The sequence below is a fragment of the Truncatella angustata genome, assembly GCF_020726525.1.
Source record: "Truncatella angustata strain MPI-SDFR-AT-0073 chromosome Unknown BKA67scaffold_3, whole genome shotgun sequence".
NCBI classification, from domain to species: domain Eukaryota; kingdom Fungi; phylum Ascomycota; class Sordariomycetes; order Amphisphaeriales; family Sporocadaceae; genus Truncatella; species Truncatella angustata.
The window spans coordinates 1,043,077-1,066,322 of NW_025763383.1; the positions used below are offsets into that span (position 1 = coordinate 1,043,077).

Here is a 23,246-nt window from a genome sequence, read left to right on the forward strand (position 1 = left end):
TTGATGTCGAATTTGTTAAGTAGTGCTGGAACTGTGCTGCTTATTGTTGAGAGGGCTGCCCGCGGTTGACACATTTGAAAGTCAGGCAGATATCATTCTAATCCAACATAACGACCTCGCGCCATGAGGACTTGGAGATTCCGCAAGTTTAACGTCTCCAAGGGAGGACGCTAACTATGTAAGCGACGAGTTGAATGGGTTGAGTGAGTTGATCCGCGAGCATTGAGCCGGTGTGAGATTGGTCACTCCTGCGGTTCAGATCCGACCCATGGCGACAAGGTACAGTGCATGCCTTCGGGTGAAGAGCTGGAGCTGGAGCTGGAGCTGGAGGGAAATACCTGGTTGCTGCTGTGCGGCTTAAACAACGATCCCCTGATCAGAATGAGCTACTCTAGACTTTGTCGGTTCTGCTCTGCTTTGCTCTGTGTCAGACTATGTACAACACAAGGTTAGTGTTGATCAGGGTCGAAACACAATAAGAGTGCCCTTGATGTTGGAAAATGCCCAGGAGAGACACAGCCACGGTTTTGCTGGCCATACAATACCTGTGCTTGGACTAAATTTGGGTAGAGAATACGCACGCAACGGGAAACTTTCCTCGAGTTAAGTGTTCGCGTCAAGCTCCCCCGCGGGTACTAACTTATGCACCCAAGGTTTATATGTAGTGGTTGTGGGCGCTGTAGAGGCTAAACCTGCCCAGGTGCATCCCACATACCCTATCGAGGGACCAGGGACCAGGAACGGGTGAAGCATCAATGAAGAAAAGCCAGTGCATAACAGGCACGCAACAAAGTTTAGTTTATCGTATGAGAAAAGTGTTATAAAGAGGTAAAACTCCCCCGTGTCCGCCAACGTTCCATCTAGAACCCTCCAAACCCGTTGTTTCGTGCCTAACCCATCCCATCCCATCCTGTCCTGACCTGTCCCATCCCATGTACCTGCTGAAGCTGCCAAAAGTGCACTCTGCAAGACCGTTAACTCGCAATCCTAGTGAGTGCAGCCGCCCTTATCCATGTTAGCCGAGCTTGCCTGCTAGCCCACCATACTATTCTGTTTCGGGCAGTATTGAGGCTCGAGCTTTACGTGGAAAAAATGATCATCACTTTTGGTTTTGGGACAGAGCCCGAATCTGCTGGGCACTCGCGAAAACCGGCGCATCAAACAGGAACGCATTGGATGTGACACGGCTGAAAATCGAAATCCTAGTTGTAGCCAAGTACGGAATTTCATTTTAGAGGTCAAGGTTTAAACCCATCAGCGAAGCAAGGCCCCGAATTTAGAGCACAAGTACCCATTTCGGACCTGAGGGTAGTCTGTTCTGTTTAATTCCCTGCTCCGGCGAGGACTGAGGTCTGAGGTGTGAGGTCTGAGGTCTCGAGGTTTGAAAGGTCCTCCTCGTTCAATTACTCCATCTTCCGGCTGCCGCTCCACACCAGCACAGCCAGAAACAACATCACCTCATCCCCTTCTTTTGATCCCGAGCCCAAGCATCCATTCTCTCTGGAAAAACCCACTCTCACTTTCCCACCTTTCTCCCCCTCCCCCTTCACCACAGCTCTCCTCCGATAGCAAAGGGTTTTGCCAGGGCCGTCCATTATTCGGTTTTGGACATTGACAACAGACCGGACTGGAAATTTCAGCTTTTCATCTGCTGCCATTCTCAAACACTTTTCGCTCGCTGGACTGGACTGGACTGGCCTCTACAGGACTTTATTGGATCTTCGCACAGCACAGCACAGCACAGCACAGCACAGTTCGCGCCTCGACGAAAGCCAACAAATCCGAAGACAAGCTCTAGGGATTAAGCAAAACCCGCTTTGCCAATTCCCTCGCCAACAATCACCTGGCCGGGCACCCCTGACAGTTTCCTTCAATCTGGCTTGGTAAATTTCACGACCGACAATCGAGCTCAGTTCACTTCACTTGGACCGAGCAACCCGTCTCATACCTCAAAGCAAAGACTTGGTACTCCTCGACTTTTCTTTTTTCTTCACGAAGCTCAGGCAGCTATCCCACCCAACGACGGAAATATTCTTGTACTGAATATCACTCGATCGCATCTTGAGCTGTCCGTATATCGACAGCCAGCAGCACATATCTTTCGAGTACTGTACTTGTGCTACAAATACCTTGTACATCTACAGGTCGCCCAATATGTCTAGTGTGCCGCCTCAACCGCCGCACTTTGACCGATATATCGTCATCCATGTTGCTACCACCTGCGACGAGCACGGTGTCTACGTGACCAAGGACTCGGCAGAAGTCATTGAGCTCGGATGGATTGAGCTCGATGCTAAGACTTTAGATGAGGTATGACTCCTGCCACCTAGCACATCTCGTCGTGTACGACACCAGCAGGTTAACCTTGTGCTGACATATCAATGCTACTTGCAGCTTCACCGCGAGAGTGTGCTCGTGAAACCCATCAACACACCCATCACTCCTCTTTGCAGTAAGTTGCGCGTTGTATATCATCAATCTCTAGCACGGGAATAAAATCAAGGCCTTCTCGCATGACTGCACGAAAGCTTCTACCGTCGTGTTATATCATGCTTGTCCTGCCCCTTGCTCGACTGAGCTAACGATACTTTCTACTCAACAGCGAGCCTGACGACGCTCACCTGGGAGCATGTCCGCAACGCAGGAACTTTCCGTGACGCGATTAACCGCTTCGATGCCTTTGCGACCGAGCATCTTACCAACCAGAACCTTGACTTCGTCTTCGTAACCCTCGATGCTTGGGACCTTCGTGTCCAGCTCCCCCGTGAGGCTCGGGACAAAGCCGTCGTGCTGCCACCATATCTACAGCACTCGCGAACATTTGACCTCCGCACCGAATACCAGCGCTGGCAACAGCACCACCCCGAGTCGCTACCATTCGGCCCCAGCATGCTCTCTAATATCTGCGCAGCGCTAGAGGTCGAGCCCGTGCAGTCGAGCGCCCCTATCAAGCACAACCTGCCTTTCCATTTGCAGGCTCTGGCTCCGGCCTCGCCTCGTCGTGCCATGGAGGAAGCTGTCACTCTTGCCCGTGTGCTTAGAGGGCTCATCCGCAAGTCTCAACCTCCTCACGAGCACCCCGATGTCCTTACCCGGCCCATGGACGCCCGCGCTGATGTCCGCGCCTTCCTGTCTGAGCGCAGCAAGGTTTTGCACATGTCTGGCTTGCCCCATGACACGACCCAATCCGAGCTCGAGAGCTGGTTCACGCAATTCGGTGGTAGACCCATCGCTTTCTGGACTCTCCGAACTCCAGAGCAACACAAACCAACCGGGACCGGCTTCGCTGTGTTCTCGTCCCATGAAGAGGTGAGCAGTGTTTAAATTTATACGTAATATACCATCTCATACTAACATGACGTATAGGCTGCCGAGAGCCTCTGCATGAACGGACGTGCCCTCAACGAAAAGGCCATCGAGGTTTCGCCTTCTTCAAGCAGAGTGTTGGACCGGGCCGCAGAGATTCTGACCCCCTTCCCTCCCAGCAAGAACCGGCCGAGACCAGGTGACTGGACTTGTCCTTCGTGTGGCTTTAGTAACTTCCAACGACGTACTGCTTGTTTCCGATGCTCTTTCCCCGCCGTTGGTGCCGGTGGTCCTCAGGCCGATGCCGGTAACTACGGCGGTGGTTACGGTGGTAACTATGCAGCTCCTCCCATGATGCCTCCTCCTCACCATGGAGGTCATCACCACGGTGGCGGTATGGGCCACGGCCATGGTCGTATGGGCGGCAGTGGCGTGGTCCCTTTCCGCGCTGGAGACTGGAAGTGTGGCAATGAAGTGTGCGGTTACCACAACTTCGCCAAGAATGTATGCTGCCTTAGATGTGGCGCGAGTCGAGCTGGCGCTGCCGTCGTTGCAGATTCAGGCTACCCATCCCCCATGGACAACGGATCTAACTACGGCATGAACAACCACTCTGTAGCTGGCACTCCTGGACCCGGCCCATACGCCTCTGCTGGTGCTCCCTTCGGTGGAGCTGGTGGTGGCTATGGCCAGCACTTCGGTGGCCCTCCTAGCACCTACGCTCTACCATCTGGTATCGGCGGTGGTGCTGCCCCTTATCCGTCTACCCTCAACACCCACCTTGGCGGCCCCAACCCTGGATCTCACTCAGCCGGCCCCTTCGACAGCCGCGCCGCCGAGGCTGCTTTCCAGTCTGCTGGCAATGGTCCTGCCTCTGCCGGGCCTTCCAACAACAACAACTTCTTTGGCTCGCAATCTGAGAACGACCCCTTCGCGTTCCTTTCATCCGGTATGGGCGGTCTTTCCGTTAGTGGAGACGCTCGTCAGAACGGCTCTCAGGGTGGTCCCCAGAGCAAGTCACCCGCTGCCTAGTAGGCTTCGTCAACTTGCACTTCTCAATTAATCTGTACCTGAGTACTGTTTGGTGGCTGCGAATTTCTCCTTGGGCTGTTTCGACAGGTATACATCACGTCATGGCGCTTTCAGCAAAAAGCTTGTCTACTCTGCAATGCCAATCGCCCTAGTATAACAAGTTGCACATCACATTTGCCATAGCGATGTGCAGCTCTACAACTCTCCGACTTGCATTTTATCACTAATTTCTGCACCATACTCGGAAGACTGTCACTCGATAGACCAAGAGTTTCCTTGGCGATACTTCTCTGGATTACTATTTCGAGGGAGTGTCAGGCTTTGTACCAGGGTAAAGGGGGGAGTCCAGGTTGCGGTTAGGGCAGGCGTGGTGTTGTGCGTCATCAAAATTCATCTTTTGAGGGGTGCTGGAAAGACAAAAGCACGGAATTTGAAATTGGAATCTTTGTGCCGAGGCACTTCTACACCTGAAGCGACTTCAGATTTATGGCAACAAGCGCGACATGTTGACCTATTACCAGTATCTGTGGGAGATGGTGGTATACTGGCTCAGGCGGTAGTAGGACAATACTTGTACATGGAATGGATTTTTGTGGAACGGACTGGCGGTGCATAGCGCAGGGAGTGCAAGGGTCTATATTCTGTCCCGTTTCGTGTCTAAAGTGGTTTTCTTCTTCTTTTCCCGCAATGTTTCCCGCTCTCATTGTTGTGTGTTTGTTTCACTCTCCTGTCAATTACATTCCTTTTATTCGTGTTTTATCATGTGCACAATTATCTACATGGGCAGAAAGGCATTGCCAGAAATTGGCTCGAAGCCCCATCCTTGGGGTGTCAATGGAGTGTAAGATAGCGCCACCAGGGGCTGGAGCCGGTGCAGAAGTAAAATAGTGGTGGATATTGTTAGAGGCTAATAATAGTGGACGGAGAGTGAGAGAGGGGGCCATGTTTTGTTGCATATTTGCATGAATAAACTAAAGACAAGTTTTAAAAAAGAATTGCATTAAAAGATTATTCGTTCTAGGTGTCGTCCCTTCTTCGCCGATTATCTACTCGGAGTGGACATGGAGAAGCCTTGATGGTGATTTGACTTGAGCTTGAGGCTTACAGAAACCAAACCCACTGAAGACCAAGTCTTGGATCGGTCTCTGGTACTTTCACAATAACTAAACATCATGGTCGTTGAACGGCTCATCCATTTCCCTCCTTAGGCCAGCCGAACCTTGTGAAGACGCAGAAAAATTCGGGACCCAGAGAGAGTATACGCAGGTTCATTGCATTACTACTATATTATCTACCGGTCTATAACCATAGCCAAGAACCAGTGGTATGGATTACGAAACCAACTGCATCCACCAAGAAGAACAACGACCGGAGAGAAGCTTATCCTAACAGAGTCGAGGTCCTGGCTTGTGTCAGTCAACTGCTCTAGTAGAGATTTGGTGCCAATGCCCTCCTTCAGAATCATAACGGTGCCAGTGTGGAGTGGAAAAGAAAAAGAAGAAAAACAAGGCGTCGTGATTGGTCTTATGTCGTTGCGTTTGATGCCATGCTCGAGCAAGAAGGTTATGGCGACTTGCCATATCATGCAGAACGGCTGCACGAATACCGCCATGTTAGTCAGCCCTTGATGAAAAGAAATGAGAAAAAAAAATTTTTAAATAAAGGATACGGTAGAAATGCTTACCGATTAGCGCAAGGGAACGAATGTAGAGTCGGCGAAGTGGCGCGGGTGTCGAAGATCGTTCCCCAAAGACAAACTCGGAAGGATCGGTCCCAAATGCGAGCGGAGTAGAGAGACATCGGGCTGTTTTGGTTTACGAGACGGTGTTGGCCGTCTACGTGTCCATGTATTCATCGACACCGTCGTCAAAGAGGGATGTGAACACTTTGAGCTCCATCTCCTCCCACATGTCCCAGATGTTCTCGTACTCGATGTCGGATTCGCGTCCATAGTCCTCATCTCCCGGGATATCTCCATCGTCGTCTTGATCCGTTTCCTCGTCATCAGTTGTGCCATAGATATCGCCAAAGTTGGGGGCGGGAAGCGCAGTCGTCCGAGGGATGTGCATGATGTGGTCCTCCAGCAACGGCTCCCATGCGTACTGCACCTTGCTGTTGTCGTTGACCTCTATGGTAGCCTCAAGGCTGTCGACGCTCGAATCGGACTCGTAGCCGCCGCCATTGTCGTGGTGGATATACTCTCGAGCTTTGGTCAAACCAGCGGTCACGATACCGGGGGCGAAAGGAGAGGCGGCATCGGGCGCGATCTCGTTGCCATCGGCGTCGACTCTGAAGCTAGGGTCATCAAGATCCACACCCGCGGAGGACTGCAAAGCCTCCGTCATTTTCTTGTTGACATCACGGTTCTCTTCGAAAGTCAGGTCGCGATCGTCGTACTTCCGGTCGTCCCACTTGTAGATACCCTCTTCGCGGACCTCCTGGGCCAACAGGATCCTCTTGCGACCGCGCTCGTCGAGCTCGTCCCATCTTGCGCGGCGGCAGTGGAAGGGTGTGAGCTCAGCACTGGTGTTGATAGCACGGTTCTTGTACTCGGCATCGCGCATCCAGATCTCGTCCTCGGACGGGGCGACGTTTCGGCCGGTGGCTTGATCGACATGACCCCAGATCACGAGGCTCATGAGGTGCTCGTCGAGCTTGAGCTGTCTTCGAGCGCCCTCGGCCAGGATGCACTCGGAGGGTCGCAGCAGGGCGGGGACCATGACGCCCTTCTCGCCCCAGTGCTCGAGGTGTAAGCGGCCAATCTGGTTGGCCGGGACGCCTAGGACGGGAGGTGCGTAGGGTCGCATATACTTGGGGTCAAGGAGGCCGGTGAGCTGAAATTTGCCGAGATGCCAGCCCGAGCCGAGATCGTAACGGATCTTGCACTGTATCAACGAGACGTGGTCGCGATAGTTGTGGCCGAACAGCATCTGCCAGAGCGAGTAGAGGGATTTCTGACCAAGCATGAGCTCGAGCAGGTCCGTGGTCTCGGGGCCGTAGATCGGGTCGTTTAGGCGGAATGCAAGTTTGGTGATGAGGATGACGAGATTGACGAGATCCAGGTCCGAGAAGACATCGTGGCGGGCAAGCAGACCGCGGCGCTGTTCATTGGTGGGGAGGTCCATGACCATCCACATCTTCAGAAGTGAGGCCTTGGTTCCTTTGGGGCATCGGAAGCCCTGTCGGGCAAGATGTGCGAGGATGTCTGCGGCGATATCGTCGCGAAGAGCAACCATCTGATACCATTTAATGCTGGGTACTCGCCTGCCATTGTCTCTGACCCACGGACTTCTAGAGGCGGCATCGTTGTTTCCAGCAATCTGCCAAGTCAGCTGCAGCGGAAATGTCAACTGTCGACCGGCAGGGTCTTGTATTGCGAAGTGCTCATATGCCTTGTGCTGATCCCAACGGAAGATTCGAGCAGCATCGGGAGCCCAATCACGAGTCCAAAACGCGATGCTGGACTGGAGATATGTGTTGGTCTGCGTGTGAAACTGGACGGACACAGAGTAGAGTGTCAGGACGTCCCGCGGCGGAAGAAACAATGCCACGCCCATAGCGAGCTCCGGGATCCGCGAGAGTGCTGATATGAGGTCGAATGGATGCTTGTCCTTTTCCCGTTGTGAACTACCGGTCGACTTGGCGGTAAACCCGCTCATTGAAACCAGTTTGGTTACGTCCTTCTCGCGAATGGCACCATGACCCGTGTTCAAGGCTGCTAAAATTCTGTCAGTGCGGCGCATGCGACGCACGAAGCGATAAGCAGATGGCTTGCCTGTCGCAGCAGCAGTACCGACCTGCTCTGCAATCCTAGACTGCGCGCGATCATTAGCTGCCCTGCTTCGGACTTTGGCGTCGGCACTGAACTGGGCCGTAGCAGGTGTAGCCAGCGAGAATCTTGCAAAAGCCGAGGAAGGTGTCTTGGGTATCGGCTTTACAACGAAGGGAAATTGCGCGGGCAGGCCTAGAAGATCCTTAGGCTCCAGGTTATATATAGGCGTCTTCAACAGAGCTACGAGCTTATCTCCGGTGCGCTGTGCCTCATTGTCCATGATTTTCTGTACTTCATCGACCTTGACTCGGATACCTCTGTTGTATGCTGGTAGAGCGACATAATGGGTAGCCTCATTGACGAAAGTCAACGGTGCGGCACCTGGAAGCTCGAGATTCAGGCGTGCAGGGGCAGCCTTGCGTTGCGTGATACCGGTGCCGGAGGAAAAGGTCGGGATGTCACTTGCCAAGTTGCGGCGTATGGGTGAGGGCGTTGATCCTGAAGGGGTACCTCCGTGTCTATGCATGGGCGAGCCGTGCTTGATTGGGGATCCCAGGCCTTCTCCCCGGTTGGCTATACTCGGCAGTGGAGTTCTTTTTCCAATGTGCTCCGAATCCGTAATGTTTGTCCGCGGCTTGTTGATAGGTGTGAACTTTTGAATGCGAGGTGTGTCCTCAACATCGCTGGTGTCCTCATGACGGCTATCTCTTGCAACGGCAATGCGTCTAGGCGGTGTCGTCACATCATACTCACCAAGAGGCACATGAGTGCTCTTATCTTTGTTGATGCAGAATTTCTTGAAGGGCGATGAGACGATATCTCGGTCAAGATCATCATTGGCGACTGCAACTCGCTTACCAGAGTCTTTGATGGCACTAGAGGTCAGATTTGGAGCCGGCTGAAGGTATCCTGTCTGAGCGATTAGAGCATGTTGATCCTGTTGGTTTCTGGCTGCCAATGTACGTATTGCCTTGGCAAGTCCCGCTGCTGTAATTAGATGCTTTGGGTGTTCTGCAGCACAGTCTTCCAGACGCTTGCGGATCTGGGCCCGGTTGGGAGTTCGCTGGTTCACGTTGCCATTGTGCTTAGCCTCAGGTGTACCAGGTGCCTGAGCGCGAATAGGTGTTAGGGGCATTTTGTGCTGTTTGATGGGTATCCCAGCGAATTGTTGATATTTGTGTACAGGAATCAGGGTGTGTGTGTGGCGGTGCTAGTACAAGAAATCCAAAGTTGTCGAAGTAATATTGAACAGTGCGTTCGTTAGGTCCAAGGGCCGAGTTAGGTATTCGACAGAGGACCGGAAGTGGCCTGCTAAATTCAGATGGAAGGCCCAGCTGTGGTATGGCGAAGAATCTATTGATATAGTGAGCGATGGTATACTTTTGTGACTGACGTGTTCATACGTTGAAAACTGGCAGAATCAACATGCCGCCATATGGCTATGGTGCAGATTTAAACTCTACATAGGGTGGGTGTGGCTGATCAAGTGTAGAGACAAACATAATGACAACGGGATAGATGAATATAGGATGATTGAGCCGAAATAGCAGACGAAGCACAAGCTCTAATATCGGAATGTGGAGATGTTACGAAAAGACTCATGCAAAACTCCTTGGATTGATTACATACCTATAACTGGAGTATCCTATTTGACTCGGTTGCCAGTCTACAGCTAAATTCTTCTGTAATAGGCTCATCGGCCAAACATTTGAAGAGGAAGGCTGGAGAGCTCGTTGCGCGAGGAAGTATTGGGTCCGTAAGTCTGACGAGATCTGTCAACTTTAAAGGTGCTGTTCAAGATTGGCTTGGAAAAGAAACTAAATATTGGTTATCATAATGTTGATGAGAATCTGGCCAAACATTTTCTTGACGATGAACGTACTTCGTTGGTACGCCAGTGTTGGTAGGCAAATCAAGAAACAGAGCAACCCCGTTTGGTCGTTGGAGTGGAAAAGAATGAAAGTTCTTAATAGGGTGGTACTGACTAGATTTTTTTATGGCAGAGTGCTGCCAGTGAAATACAGCTGAAGTGAAGTAGAATGAGCGGTGTTGATATCCAGGGTGGCTTTTTGTCGACAAGGGTGATGAAATTGTTTCTGCTAGATTGCAGTGAACTGAGAAAACAGCTCTGGAAATTGGGTTAAGTGCGTAAAAGAGCGACTGATAATGTATCCAGATAGTCAGGTCAAGTGTCACAACAAGCGTATGTGATTGTTGGTTGTCAAAGTTTCCACAACAACGGTTGTCCAACACAGCAACAAGAATACCCACTTCAAACAATCGAGTTCTTCCTGGATAATTTCTAGTTCTGCACGTACTTAAACTCCTGATCTTCATTATTGTTATTATGTAATATTTGGGCAAGTTCCATGAGCTTTGGCTGATCAGCTGTACAAAGTCTTAGCTTAATCATGGAAGCTGTGAGTAAAAGCTTGAGCGATATTACAAGCCCTTGAGTTCGAAGCTACTTTTATTGGCATATCGAAATATACACATTGTCTTGTGCCTTTGGAGAGATTACACTCGCGTTTATCATACAATGATACACCTTGAGCGACCAGGACTTCCGTATATCGCGACCAAGAGAAGGGACAGGACATGTTGAGATATTGCAGTCATGTGCGAACGTACCCCGACCAGAACTCTTGTGCGGTAGAGGCCTACAGTGCATTAATGCCTGCTGAGATATTCGGTACTACATTAATGCTTGAGCCCTTTCTCTTTTTTCTTTCTTTCTTTTTTAGATGTGTTGATGGTAGACTGAGTCTCATAGAAGTTTTCGCGCGAATTAATGCCAGATCCCTTTCAGAAGCATCCGAGTCTGACAAAAGTCACCTTATCTAATTCTGCCTGGCTACGACAGGACGGTGCTAGAGAATATTGGTGAGATCGCTTGCGCATTCTGTCCCATTTGATAATCCAGCAAGTCAGTAGTTTTCAGTGTTCGATCCGAGTCATGATATAAGACAACAAGGGATGTCGGGCCAAGAACTACTGTAAGCGTCCTGGAACAAGGTGTGAAAGTGTAGAGCATATGCCGCTACTGGTACATATTTCAGCTTTTTAGGTCGTGTAGGCTGAGCATTCACATGGCTTACGCCATATACGAACAGGGGGGAGTCATTGCGATGCCATACAAACCACCAGGTGCTGCTACGGTCAACACGTGTAACGCTTAATGGTACGAGTAACAGAACGCAACCTTAGGTTGAGGAAACAACTGTTTCAGCCGTTTACACATAAACTCATAAATACATAGGGTATCTGTCCTGTTCACTACAAAATCTCGTTGACACTGTGCGCCACTTTTGTCGGCTCCTAGGTCGAGGGAACGGCAATGGCCTATCCGGCTAACGGAGCTAGAAGCTATCTGCCCATCTCGTCGAGACTGATATCGGCGTCATCTTTACCTACGATCGAATCGGCCACTTTCCAGATCTGCAGCATGTTGTCCTCTGCAGCCGAAGCCATCAACCAAGGCTCATTGAGGTTCCAGCTGAAGTCTGTAAGATGGTTGGTGTGACCACCGTGCATGAAAAGGCTTTCACGTGTGTTAGTGGCAAAAACAAATGGTAGGAGATGAAGACTTACAGCTCAGGAGGACCATCCTCTTGATCGTCGGGTTGCTGCTCCTCACCAACACGAGCAAGATCCCAGTAGATTATTCGTCGGTCGTAACTAGCGCTTCCAAGAATACCAGCCTCGTGTGGATGCCACGAGATGGCCGTGACTGCGTCCTGATGGCCCTCTAGGGTGTGGACCTTTTCCTTGACATTTCGTAAATCCCAGATACCGATTGTCTTATCACCCGACGCAGTGGCAACCAAGACCTCAGTGGAAGGGTTGAATGCGAGCGCGTTAATGGGCTCGGTGTGACCGCCTCTAGCAACGAGGGAGGACTGCGTAGTCGTTGGTTGACGGACATCGAGGATCTGAAGGGTCAAGTCGTCGGAGACAGTACCGATGAAGTGTTTGCATATCGGGGAATACTGCACATCGTTGACGACGCTAGTGTGATGGGTATAAGTTCGTGTGGGGTTCAGGGTGTTCTGGCCAGCCTGCAGCGCCGTGATATCCCAAAGACGCACCGTCTGATCCTCGCTACCGGATGCAAGATGGCCCTCATTATGGGGGTTCCAGGCAAGACCGAAGCCTTCCTGCTCATGGCCGACCAGCTTGATCTGCGGGTTGACCTTTCCGTTGGGTGTGTTGCTGTGCTTGGTGCGATCAAAGACCAGAATGCTGCCATCGCTGGTGAGGGATGCGATCAAATCGGGGTTCTGGGGACAGTAGCGAGCCTTGTTGACTTCGGTGGGATGGTCGATCTTCTGCACAATATTCCACTTCATTGCTGTCTTGTCGCCCTTGCCGTGGCCGCCAATCTCACCACGCTCCTCGTCGTAATCGCGAGGATTCGGCCGGACGGCCTTTGGGATTTCGACTTCGGCGATCTGGAGGTAGTTCTGCTTGTCGTCCGAGGTGTGGGTTCCGATCAGAGCTCTGTGGATCTTGACGTTTTTGCCCTCAGGCTCCTTGACATCAGGGAACCATTGGACGGTCAGTGTTGGCCAGGTAAGGGCAGTGCTTTGAATTGTCAGCTCAGCATCAATGATCTGGGTAGCAACACCCACCTGAGAATCATGTCGTAGAGGAAAGGCGCGTTCTTCTTCCATGTCTTGTACTCCTCATTGATGAGTCTCTGAGCTTCATCGTCCTCCTCGCCGTATGTGGCGGCGCCGTCCACTACGTAAAAGTCAGTAAGGCTGGTTGTTTCCAACGGAGGGCCCGAGGAGGAGGCGGGCAAAACTGACTGTCGACGTCCTCAACCGTGGGAGCTGGTGCCATGTTTGTTTGTTTCTGGGCGCAAATACGTAAAGACCTCGGGAGCTCTAGCGATGTGAAGGTGATGTTCTGAAGATATTACGGCGCAATCGAAACTGCTCTGAGCTGGTCTTCGGTAGGTTTCGCGCCGAGGTGAGTTGGGATAAATTAAAACAACTGGAAGCTCAAGACGCGGTGCGCGTAAAGTGGTTGGAAGAGCTCTATGTAGCTAGCTAGCACACTAACCGACATTTGGTTTAGCGGTTCTATTTAGATGCTACAGGGGCCGGCCTCAGACTTCTCTGCTTCTGGCCTCCAGAGGAATACCTGGCGGGGCAGGTGGGCAACTGAAGGGATGTGGCGAGCCAGCCGAACTTTTGCCGTAAAATGTAGGTAGTTACAGTAGTCAACTTGCCTGTAGGGTGTCCTAAACCCAATCGATGAACGATGTTGATATGTAACCTCGCCCAACTTTCTCCACACCGTAACTTAGTGTGCATTGTGATACGGGATTTACAAAGTCACCCAAGGTTCACGAGGAAGGCTGGGACGATGCGAACTGCCTTGACGGGAATTAATGGATGCAGACAGATTCGCCTGTCGGTCCCGTCTGGGATAAGTTCAAAGCATAGTCTATCCGGTGCCTTCTCCATACAAGTACTGCATATGTAACCTAGACTAGTCCATCATATCATGCCATGCCCAGCATTCTGGACACTTACTGCGCTTGTGTAACAGTGCACAGTTCTTTTATTTTTGCCAGCATTTCGGGCAGCTGCAAGGCCGAAGGCAATTTGGCAATTTGGGCAATTTTCATGACAAGGCAATATCCACCCACCCACCGCCTGAGCTGCTCGGGGCATAAGTTACTCAGCCTTGTGAGAGTCCATCGATGACCGAATATCGAATGTGATTCCTTGCCGAGCCTTCACCCCCCATTCGCCGCCTGCATCTTGCCGTGCGCAACGTCCAACCGAGAGTCCATCGACTCACCTCATCCAGCAACAAAACCCACGCGTTGGCCTCGACTTTGACAGAAAAGTCCCAATGTGCTACACACGAGTTTCGCGACAATCAGTTTGCAACACTTTCCTTTCCGTATAGGTTCCTTTCGGAGTTTTAGGATTCTATATTTCTAGTTCTGCTTCAAGTTCTAGTCTAGGCCATCATCGTCTTTTGCTGCCACCAGTTTCATTAATTCTAGTTCCTTTGGTACTACGATTCTTTCAGTCGCAGTCGACCTGTGCAAGTATAGTATCTATTGTCGCCTCGGTACATGACTTTCTGAGAAAGTGCCTCAAGAGCTGCGTCTAATCATCCGCCCTCCCCTACCCCCGAAAACACACATTGTCAACGTTTCGAAGCTGCGAAATCAGCCCAAGCTACCATGGGGTATGTCTGTCTACACATGTACCGGCCGACCTGCGCTTCTTGCTGACCATCTCTCAGTGTTCCCAAGTTCTTCAGGTGGCTGTCGGAGCGCTATCCGGCCATCTCTCAGCTCATCGCTGAGAATCGGATTCCCGAATTCGATAACCTGTACCTCGATATGAACGGCATCATTCACAACTGTACACACAAGGACAGCGATGATGCTACCTACCGCCTCAGCGAGAAGGAAATGTTCATTCGCATTTTCAACTACATTGAGCACTTGTTCGGCACCATCAAACCCCAGAAGCTGTTCTTCATGGCTATTGACGGTGTCGCTCCTCGCGCAAAGATGAATCAGCAGCGTGCGCGACGTTTCCGAACCGCTCTCGACGCCGAGAAGGCCCGTGAAAAGGCCATCCGCGAGGGTGTAGAGATGCCCAAGGAAGAAGCTTTTGACAGCAATTGCATCACTCCCGGTACTGGCTTTATGCAGAAGCTGACACAGCACCTGAAGTATTTCATTGCCAAGAAGGTGTCCGAGGACAAGGACTGGCAAGGCTGTGAGATCGTTCTGTCTGGCCACGAGGTGCCTGGTGAAGGAGAACATAAGATTATGGAGTACATCCGTAACGCAAAGGCCCAGCCAGATTATGATCCCAACGTTCGACACTGTTTATACGGTCTCGACGCTGATCTGATCATGCTGGGACTTCTCAGCCATGACCCACACTTCTGTCTCCTGAGAGAAGAGGTCACGTTTGGCAGGGCTTCCAAGACCAAGTCCAAGGAGTTGGAGCACCAAAATTTCTATTTGATGCATCTCTGCATTGTTCGCGAGTACCTGGAGTTGGAGTTCCAGGACCTGAAAAAGAACGATGCCCTCAAGTTTGAGTTCGACATGGAAAGAGTCATTGACGATTTTATCTTGATGGCTTTCTTCGTCGGAAACGATTTTCTTCCCAACCTGCCTTACCTACACATCAACGAAGGAGCTTTGGCGACCATGTTCCGTATTTACAAAGAGATTCTCCCGCAAACTGACGGCTACCTCAACGAGGGCGGTGTTATTAACCTGTCAAGGCTGGGCTTATTATTGGAGGAGTTATCCAAGGAGGAAACTCGCCACTTCGAGCACGAGAACTCTGACGAGAAGTGGCTCAGGAGCAAGCGCGCTGTCGAAACCAATGGTGATGCAGCTGGCAAGGCCAAGGGCAAAGTGATCATGTCATCCCAACAGAAAGACCTATGGAAGCAGATCAGGAAGTATGTTCAGAAACGCCCCGAAGGTGGTTTGGATCTGGGCACCAAACTCATTGCAGCCGATCGCAAATTTGTTCAGGACGCTGCCGAGAGCCTTCACATCGAATGGCGCACTACTGAAGATGACGAGGGAGAGAGACATCTAGTATTGTCTATGCCGTCCAATCCCGCCGGCGAGAACGAGGAGGAAGAGGAAGAGGAGGGCCATATGGCTCTTCTCCGTGTAATGAAGCGATACGACAATGCCCAGGTCGTTGATGAGTCAGCAGAAGAGGCTCAGGCTTCCATGCAGATTAAGTACAAGGAAAAGTTCCTTGAGTGGAAGGAGAAGTACTACAAAGAGAAGTTCGACGAATGGACCCCTGAGACCAAGGAATCAGAGTTGCGCAAGCTCTGCGAGAACTACGTCCAAGGTTTGCAATGGGTCTTATACTACTACTACCAAGGAGTTGCTTCGTGGCCGTGGTATTATGCCTCACACTATTCACCCATGATTTCTGGTAAGTCTGTCTGCTTCATAGGTGTTACAGTCTACGCGCGTGTATCTTCTCCACCCATCCAGTCTTATTTCATCCTATATCGTTGGCATTTCCGAATCCAATCCTTGCTATTCTATCTTATCTCGACGACGTTCTGCTCAGCAATATTCACAATTTTGTCGTTCGTCCCAAAGTTATCCCAGTGTTGTCATTGCTAACTCTACTCAGATGTTACCAAGGGCTTTGGTGCCGATCTCGACTTCAAATTGGGTCAGCCATTCCGGCCTTTTGAACAACTCATGGGTGTTCTGCCCGATCGAAGCAAAAAGATTGTTCCTACTGTTTATCACCCGCTCATGACTGAAGCAAACTCACCTATTATCGATTTCTACCCAAGAGACTTTGAGCTTGACATGAATGGCAAGAAGATGGAGTGGGAGGCAGTTGTGAAGATTCCATTTATCGACGAACATCGACTATTGTCCGCCATGGCTCCGAAGAATGAGCTTCTTTCGGATGACGAAAAGGCTCGAAATGGCTTTGGGGTCAGTCTCAAGTTCACGTATGATCGTTCTGTTGATTACACCTATCCATCATCATTGGTCGGCGAGTTTCCCGACATTCAGCACTGCAAGGTTGTCGAGAACATTTACGATCTACCTGTCGCGGAAGGCCTCGAGCTATACCGTGGTTTGATGCCCGGTGCCAAACTGAATGTTGCAGCTCTGGCCGGTTTCCCCAGTCTGGCGACATTGGCCTACAATGCAACCCTGGGATTCCATGGCGTCAAGGTTTTCCAGCAGGAAAGCCGCAACGAGAGCATGGTTGTGACCCTGTCTGATGTCGACATTCGCAGCCGCGCTTCATCTGCCCAGGTCAAGCTTGGTCAGAAATGTTTCGTTGGCTACCCATTTTTACAGGAGGCTAAGATTGTTAGAGTCTCGGATGAGCTTTTCGATTATACCCTTGCTGAGGATGGCTCTGGTCAGGTAGTCACGCGCGAGCACCATGGTAAGGAGATTAACGATTGGAGTGCCAAGGCTTCTCGCATTGAGAACTTTTACAACAATCGCCTGGCCATCATCATTGGGGACGTCGAAGCCATGGTTCATGTTGAGATGCTGAAAGGCCTCACCAAGACCGATCAAGGTGCACTGGTCAAAGAATACGGACTTATTCCGGGCACTGAGACAGATTATCCCGCTCAAGCAATCGTGGATGAGGTCGTTAGTGAAGATCAACGGTTTATTGAGCAAGAGGCTTTGCCTATTGAGGAAGAGTTGCCTGTCGGGAGTCGCGCTTTTCTGCTGATGGGCTTTCACAAGGACAATCACAAGAACCAACCGGCACTATCCCGGGAACGGCCGGTGTATGGCCGCCCTGTGGAAGTCGTTGGCCATAAGGATAACCGAGCCGTGGTCAACACTTCCCTCTACTTTGTTAAGCAAAAGTTTGAGGAAGGTGAGGACCCTATCGCAATACGGAATAAGCTGGACTTGTTTATTCGGACGGAACCACATTTCGCCAAGGCGGTTATCCAAAAAGCTGATAAGCAGAACAACTATTGGCCGTCGTTTGCACTCGCAAAGGAGCTAGACCTTCATCCATTGGTGCTAAGCAAGATTACGGCTTCCTTCTTTGTGCGCACTGTCGGAGGCATGAGGGTCAACCTTGGCCTCGACCTGAAGTTCGAGGCGAAGAAGTTGAAGGTATTGGGCTATTCACGAAAGTCTCAATCCGGTTGGGAGTTTAGCACCGCTGCTGTTCAGCTTATTGCTAATTACATGGCGCACTTTCCTGACTTTTTCGCTGCCATCAAGCGCAATCCTCAAGGCAGTGAACTATCCGAGACCGACCTCTTTCCCGATCCTGAATACGCTACCAAGCGAGTCAAGGAAATCGGGGCTTGGATCAAAGAACAAGACAAGAGCAAGTTCGAACGTGTTCCACTAGATGCCGAACAGCTTGATTCTGAGGTGGTCAAGCAAATTGAGCAGGCGCTTGACGCGGTGCTTAGCGACGCACCTGCCCCCTCCCTGCGAAGGTTTGATGATATACCGCGAAACGCTATATTGCGTCCGCAAGATGCCGAACAGCGTCTGGGCAAGCAGAAGTTCAGTCTTGGTGACAGAGTTATGTCCGCCCAGAACTCAGGAAAGGTGCCTATTGGCCTTAAGGGAACCGTCATTGGTATCAGCAACATAGGTAATAAGCCTGTGCTTGACGTCGTTTGGGATGGCACTTTCATGAGTGGCACGACTCTTGGCGAGCGGTGTAGCCCCTTCCGTGGCGGCACCGTTCCTGCCAACTCGGTACTCAACACAACGTTTCAACAGCTCGTTGTACTCAACGCACAGCAGCAGGCAAAGCTCGATGCTCAGCAACCGAAAGCAAGCGCACACGGTACCTATGGCAGCTCTCACGGGAAGGCGTATCGCGAGGCACCGGCACCTGGCCCGTTACATGGTAGCTACAGAGGCGCACTGAACGGCGCGGCTTCTTCGCAAAGAGGTAGAGGCAGGGGCAGAGGTGGTTTCCCTAACGGCGGTGCTCCTCCCCAGCTTCAGTCAGCAAATCTTGTATATCGAACAAGGGGTGGTGGCAATTTGTACAATCCTCAAGCTCATCAGGAAAGTGCCATACCACAAGGCAATTACAACGCAGTACCACCTCCCGCCAACTTGAATGACCGCGGCAGGGGCCGTGGTAGAGGCCGTGGCAGAGGTGGAAGGGGCGGGCGAGGTCGAGGTGGGCCAGTGCAGCAACCGGCCGCATAGATAGTGTAGTGATCTAATAACTGATTAAATCAATTCCCCCGGTCACAGCTAAAGTTCCTTATGTACCCAAGACACTGGGACAATCCTCGGGAATACGTGATAAACTATCTTAACGGATATTTACGCACTAGTAAAAGCCAAATTCGGCTCCCCGGCCTGGTCCTTGGGTTCGTCGAACCAACCTTCACAGTTGATTGGTGCATGGCCTCGGTACGCAACCGGCTCCGGTCCGAACATGGCTCCAGGTTTGGCATTTAGAGGAGGATCGGGGTGTAGCACCAGTGATCGAAGACAGCCCGAACACATTCAATGGTCACTCGTCCACGGCTGTTCCCAATGATTTCTTGTGTCCTGTCTTCTGTAAGGAGCGCTGGGGTTAGGGCAGATGTTACACAAGTAAAATGAGAAGCAGTCTTCGGTCATGGGGTGAAGTTACAATGTTCCCGCAATCCTATACGTATGATGGACAGATCGACCACAAAATATTCGCTGCCACGATACATGTCTTACGAAAGTGCCATTCATCAGGAGACTGACAACGCTAGGAGTGCCCACAGAAGCAAGGCACCCAACCCAGGCCAAAGGTAATAAATGACGTTTAGCTGGCAAGTTTAATTGAAGGCGTTGATTGATGCAATTTACAGCCCTACGTCATTGTGTTGGTTCGTGATGAGGAGTAGAGTAGTGCTCAGAGAAGTGGCGTCAAGATTTGCTATAAGTCTTATGATGCAGATAAAGGGAAGGAGAGTAAACAGCTTCGTGTTGACGTGAAGGCAGTACTTGGTCCTTCTTCCTGGGACAAGAGGGTCCAATAAAAAGGGCGCCTTGGCGTCAGCAGTTTATTCTGATGCTCGGCCAGTCTCTGGTGCCATGAGTATGGTTCTTCTTCACATTCGTTTTAGTCACAGGGGTAACAGCAGGAAATCAATAAATGTGTAAGGGAGAGGCCGCGTAGTTGTAACAACGCGTAGCGAAAGACACTTGCCCCATGTCTTAGTCGCTTCGGAATAAGATATTATGCAAGTTCACTGTACAATTCGGAAGCTTAAGAGTCTTAGAAGACGGAGCAGCTTCGACAGGGGTCAAATGAGATGCATGGATGGATTCCATGTTGCCATTTCTGAAAACACTTAGCGGCCTGGTCCTACAACACATATAGTGTGAAAATTGAGGGCAGAACCAGGGAGGTAATCCAGCATTTGCACTAACAGCTCAAGATTATTGTGAGCGGAGGATCAGCGGGTTCGCGATTGATCATTTGTGCCCGTGAAATTGTTGCCGGGCCGTTGATAATGAAAGAAGCGGAGTGGTTATTTGACCGAGTAGTCTCGGACCCTCGACCATTACATGAAAACCAAGTAGCGCATACAAAAGTAAATAGAGTGTACAACTGGTTTCAATAATTTTCCACTTATGAAATATGAAATATTCCCGAATCTTATTAGACTTGGTATAGTCTTCGAATTATAAGCTAGTAGTATAAATATGGAATAGGATGGCTCATTATAGTGATACAAGTAAACAAATAATCTATATTGTTTATGAAATATGTTCTATTAACAGCTTGGTTGCCTGCGGCAGGGATGATGACATTGTATTTACAGCATACCTCGGGATGATTTGACAGCGGAGGTAATTACCCGTTGGCGGCAACCTGCTGCAGTCTGACGGGGGAATATGTATCCGTTTTCTTCGATGATATGGGTTTGCTACGTTGTAAAAGGGGCCTGATAGGCGCTTATGCTCTGGAAGTTATACTATTTTCCTAGATAATTAGGGCTACTAATTGACCCTTACTACTGTCTGGAGATATCATAATAATTCTCATACGCCGTTGTTAGAATCGTGAGTAATACTAACTTATGTGACTGTAATCTCGTAAGCCGTTTGTACTGTAAGGCCCTTAACTTTATATATGTAAAAGATAGAGTTTTCCCTCCCAAGCCTTTAGCTTGATTTACTCTATTATTTACGTACTATCCTGATTATAATAAATCCTTATCCAGATCTGTAAACCACGTCAAAATTCGGGCATTTGAATTGTACATGCCGTCAAGTCAATCCTGCCATTGTTCCACGACCGAATTAACGCTAGAATGGCGACATCTGAGTACAAAGTCTTGATCACGGGCTGTTCGGACGGTGTGGTGGGCGCAGCACTGGAAGTCGCATTTCACAACGCCGGTGTACATGTGTACTGTTACCTTAAGCACTGATTGTATCTTTCTTGCTGCAAATCGAGCAAGTCCGAATTTTTCAGAGCATACTCTTGTTGATGGATGTCAATTGGCGCTTGTCAATGTAGATCTCTAAGCTTTAGTCTTGAGCAGCTACGTATTCAACATACTCAAACACTGTAAGGTGTAAAGCGTTGGGCTGGGCTTATGCACAGAGCCACGATCCGCTCACTTTCCAACGACTGAGGCAACAGAGGTGCAGGGCTGACGATAATGATGCCGAAAGTGGAGGCCAGGCGGATCAGCTCATCAAAGAGTTCCGTCAAATGCATAAAACGGGTACCGACATTGGGGTGGTGATGCTGCATTTTGTCAAGATTTTGAGCTTGCTGGATGGCGGACCGGACGCTAGTCGGAGGCCACTTGCTGTTTCTTCAGCATGGTCAAGGCCAGGCGCTGACGGTGTAATTTTTAATCATGATTGCTACCAACGCAGTAGCTCATGTCCTTTCGACGCCTCACAGTACAAGTTGTGCCTGATCGTACTGTGCTGGCGTTGTCACTCAAACATCGGTACTGATTTGACACAAAGCTTTTCGAAAATACCTGTTGAGAAGACTGATGATAATAGAGATAAGCTCGCCGTTGACAACGGGGATTTTTTATTATTGTTATTCTTTCTTGGCCAATTCAGTCGGATGCGTTTGCAGGTGGACAGATGCGCCTACAAGACGCTTAGGTCAGCCCGTGCTGATCCTGGAAGCTACATGTCACGTATGCAGAACATGGACTCAAGCTCAGACGGTGCCATTCTCGACAAGTTCAACCTCATCCTTGGGAGCCAGTCAAGGCAGCCTCAAAAGGATAAAAGCGGGCTGAGTCGGATTACCATAATCAAAATGTCATCATTGCGAGATTTAATAGAGCATGAGTGAAACCTACATTTGATGTGAGTAGCAGCATGGTATTCGTAGTGCCGCAAGGCTCATCTATGGGCGCGCATGCATACGTAGACATGCAAATTGATAGGATTCAAATGATAAAGAAATGTCCGGTGTTGCTTCAGGTCATCACCGCATCATGGGAAGCACTCGCGTGGGGCCCTCGTGATGATGGTTTTTAAGCAATGGCTCGTTTGGTCAATCTTGACACACACATCGGAGTCGTCAGCAGCGTAAGGTCAAAGGCATGCTGTCGATGATTTGAGTTGGTGGTCTTGCATAATGAAGAAGAAAGGGAAAGTGTGAGGCCTGGGGCGAAAAGTTTTGGAGTTAAGAGGAGCCAGAGCGGGTGGGGACCAGGGCGCCAGCTGGCATGTGGGGAGGCTTGGCGGGCCGACAAAGCGTGGCAGTCTTGCAAGAGAAAGAAGGGTATTGTCCGGACCCGCATGCAATGCACATCCATTGATGAGATGCGCTAAACCTGTCTCCGTTACCTTGCTGAAGAATGAAGCAGTTTTAACCTACATACTGTAGACAGATGCTGTGCAGTGGCTTCTGTGGATCCCAAAGAACAAATGCATCCCCTGTCAGGTGGTGCAAAAGCATGCCACCAAGCACCTACAGACGCCGGGAACACGAGAGACGAGACGCAGGCGCAGGCGCAGGCGCAGACGAAGAACGTAGACGCCAGACGATGCAGACAGACGTGAGTTTTAGACGCCTGGTCTCGTTGGAGCACATTGGGGCATATGCAAAACTTAGCATATGCAAAACTTACAGTTCAACTCTCTGCTATGTAAATACCCACACCAACATCAGAACCCAACTGTTCAACCAATTGTTCACATTCAACCTGCACAAGCATCAACTCAACTCAAATCTGCACACGAATATACCCATCCACCCCCGTCATTCCATATCAATTCTCAGTGCGACGCCAGAACACGAACGTCAGGCTGCCAGTAGTAGTGAACACACATTTGACCGATACTGTCCCGCAAAGCACTTGTACCGTACTGCATTCTGTACTCTGCACTCTGTGCTCTCGGAGGAATCCTGACATCACCAGCTCTTGTGTAACGGCCAAACACGACTCCTACAACTGCATTCGCCACATTTCGGCCAACCAAACTGCCCCCGCGACCAACGAATCAACTTCTTTGGCGCATTATCCTTATTTGCCCTCGGGTTCGATAAAAAGTATAGTATTGGAAACTTTGTCTGTACCTTGGATACGGGAAGGAGGACCGGTCAAGAGAGAATTTACTTTCACCTCACGATACCATTTGGATCCAGTCCCCCGCCTG

At 50.3% G+C, this 23,246-nt stretch overlaps 4 protein-coding genes across 4 annotated transcripts; 2 read left to right on the forward strand and 2 right to left on the reverse strand.

The window, feature by feature from the left end:
- Window positions 1-1,906: 1,906 nt before the first annotated feature.
- Window positions 1,907-4,629, forward strand: BKA67DRAFT_230562 (uncharacterized protein). The gene is made up of 4 exons (XM_046095626.1): window positions 1,907-2,310; window positions 2,395-2,452; window positions 2,603-3,309; window positions 3,367-4,629. The coding sequence occupies exons 1-4, from the start codon at window positions 2,155-2,157 to the stop codon at window positions 4,336-4,338; spliced, it is 1,893 nt and encodes a 630-aa protein (XP_045959507.1). The 5' UTR covers window positions 1,907-2,154; the 3' UTR covers window positions 4,339-4,629.
- A 1,544-nt stretch (window positions 4,630-6,173) lies between these two features.
- BKA67DRAFT_644761 (uncharacterized protein) lies at window positions 6,174-9,245 on the reverse strand (the record flags this gene model as incomplete). Its single annotated transcript, XM_046105860.1, has 1 exon — window positions 6,174-9,245. One exon carries the CDS (start codon window positions 9,243-9,245, stop codon window positions 6,174-6,176), a length of 3,072 nt encoding a protein of 1,023 aa, XP_045959508.1.
- A 2,231-nt stretch (window positions 9,246-11,476) lies between these two features.
- BKA67DRAFT_657193 (histone acetyltransferase type B subunit 2) lies at window positions 11,477-12,955 on the reverse strand (the record flags this gene model as incomplete). The annotated part of the gene is made up of 4 exons (XM_046107074.1): window positions 11,477-11,651; window positions 11,702-12,694; window positions 12,742-12,853; window positions 12,922-12,955. The coding sequence occupies 4 exons, from the start codon at window positions 12,953-12,955 to the stop codon at window positions 11,477-11,479; spliced, it is 1,314 nt and encodes a 437-aa protein (XP_045959509.1).
- Window positions 12,956-14,318: 1,363 nt separating this feature from the next.
- Window positions 14,319-18,821, forward strand: BKA67DRAFT_534175 (exoribonuclease; the record flags this gene model as incomplete). Its single annotated transcript, XM_046099822.1, has 3 exons — window positions 14,319-14,323; window positions 14,381-16,065; window positions 16,273-18,821. 3 exons carry the CDS (start codon window positions 14,319-14,321, stop codon window positions 18,819-18,821), a joined length of 4,239 nt encoding a protein of 1,412 aa, XP_045959510.1.
- Between the last annotated feature and the right edge of the window lie 4,425 nt (window positions 18,822-23,246).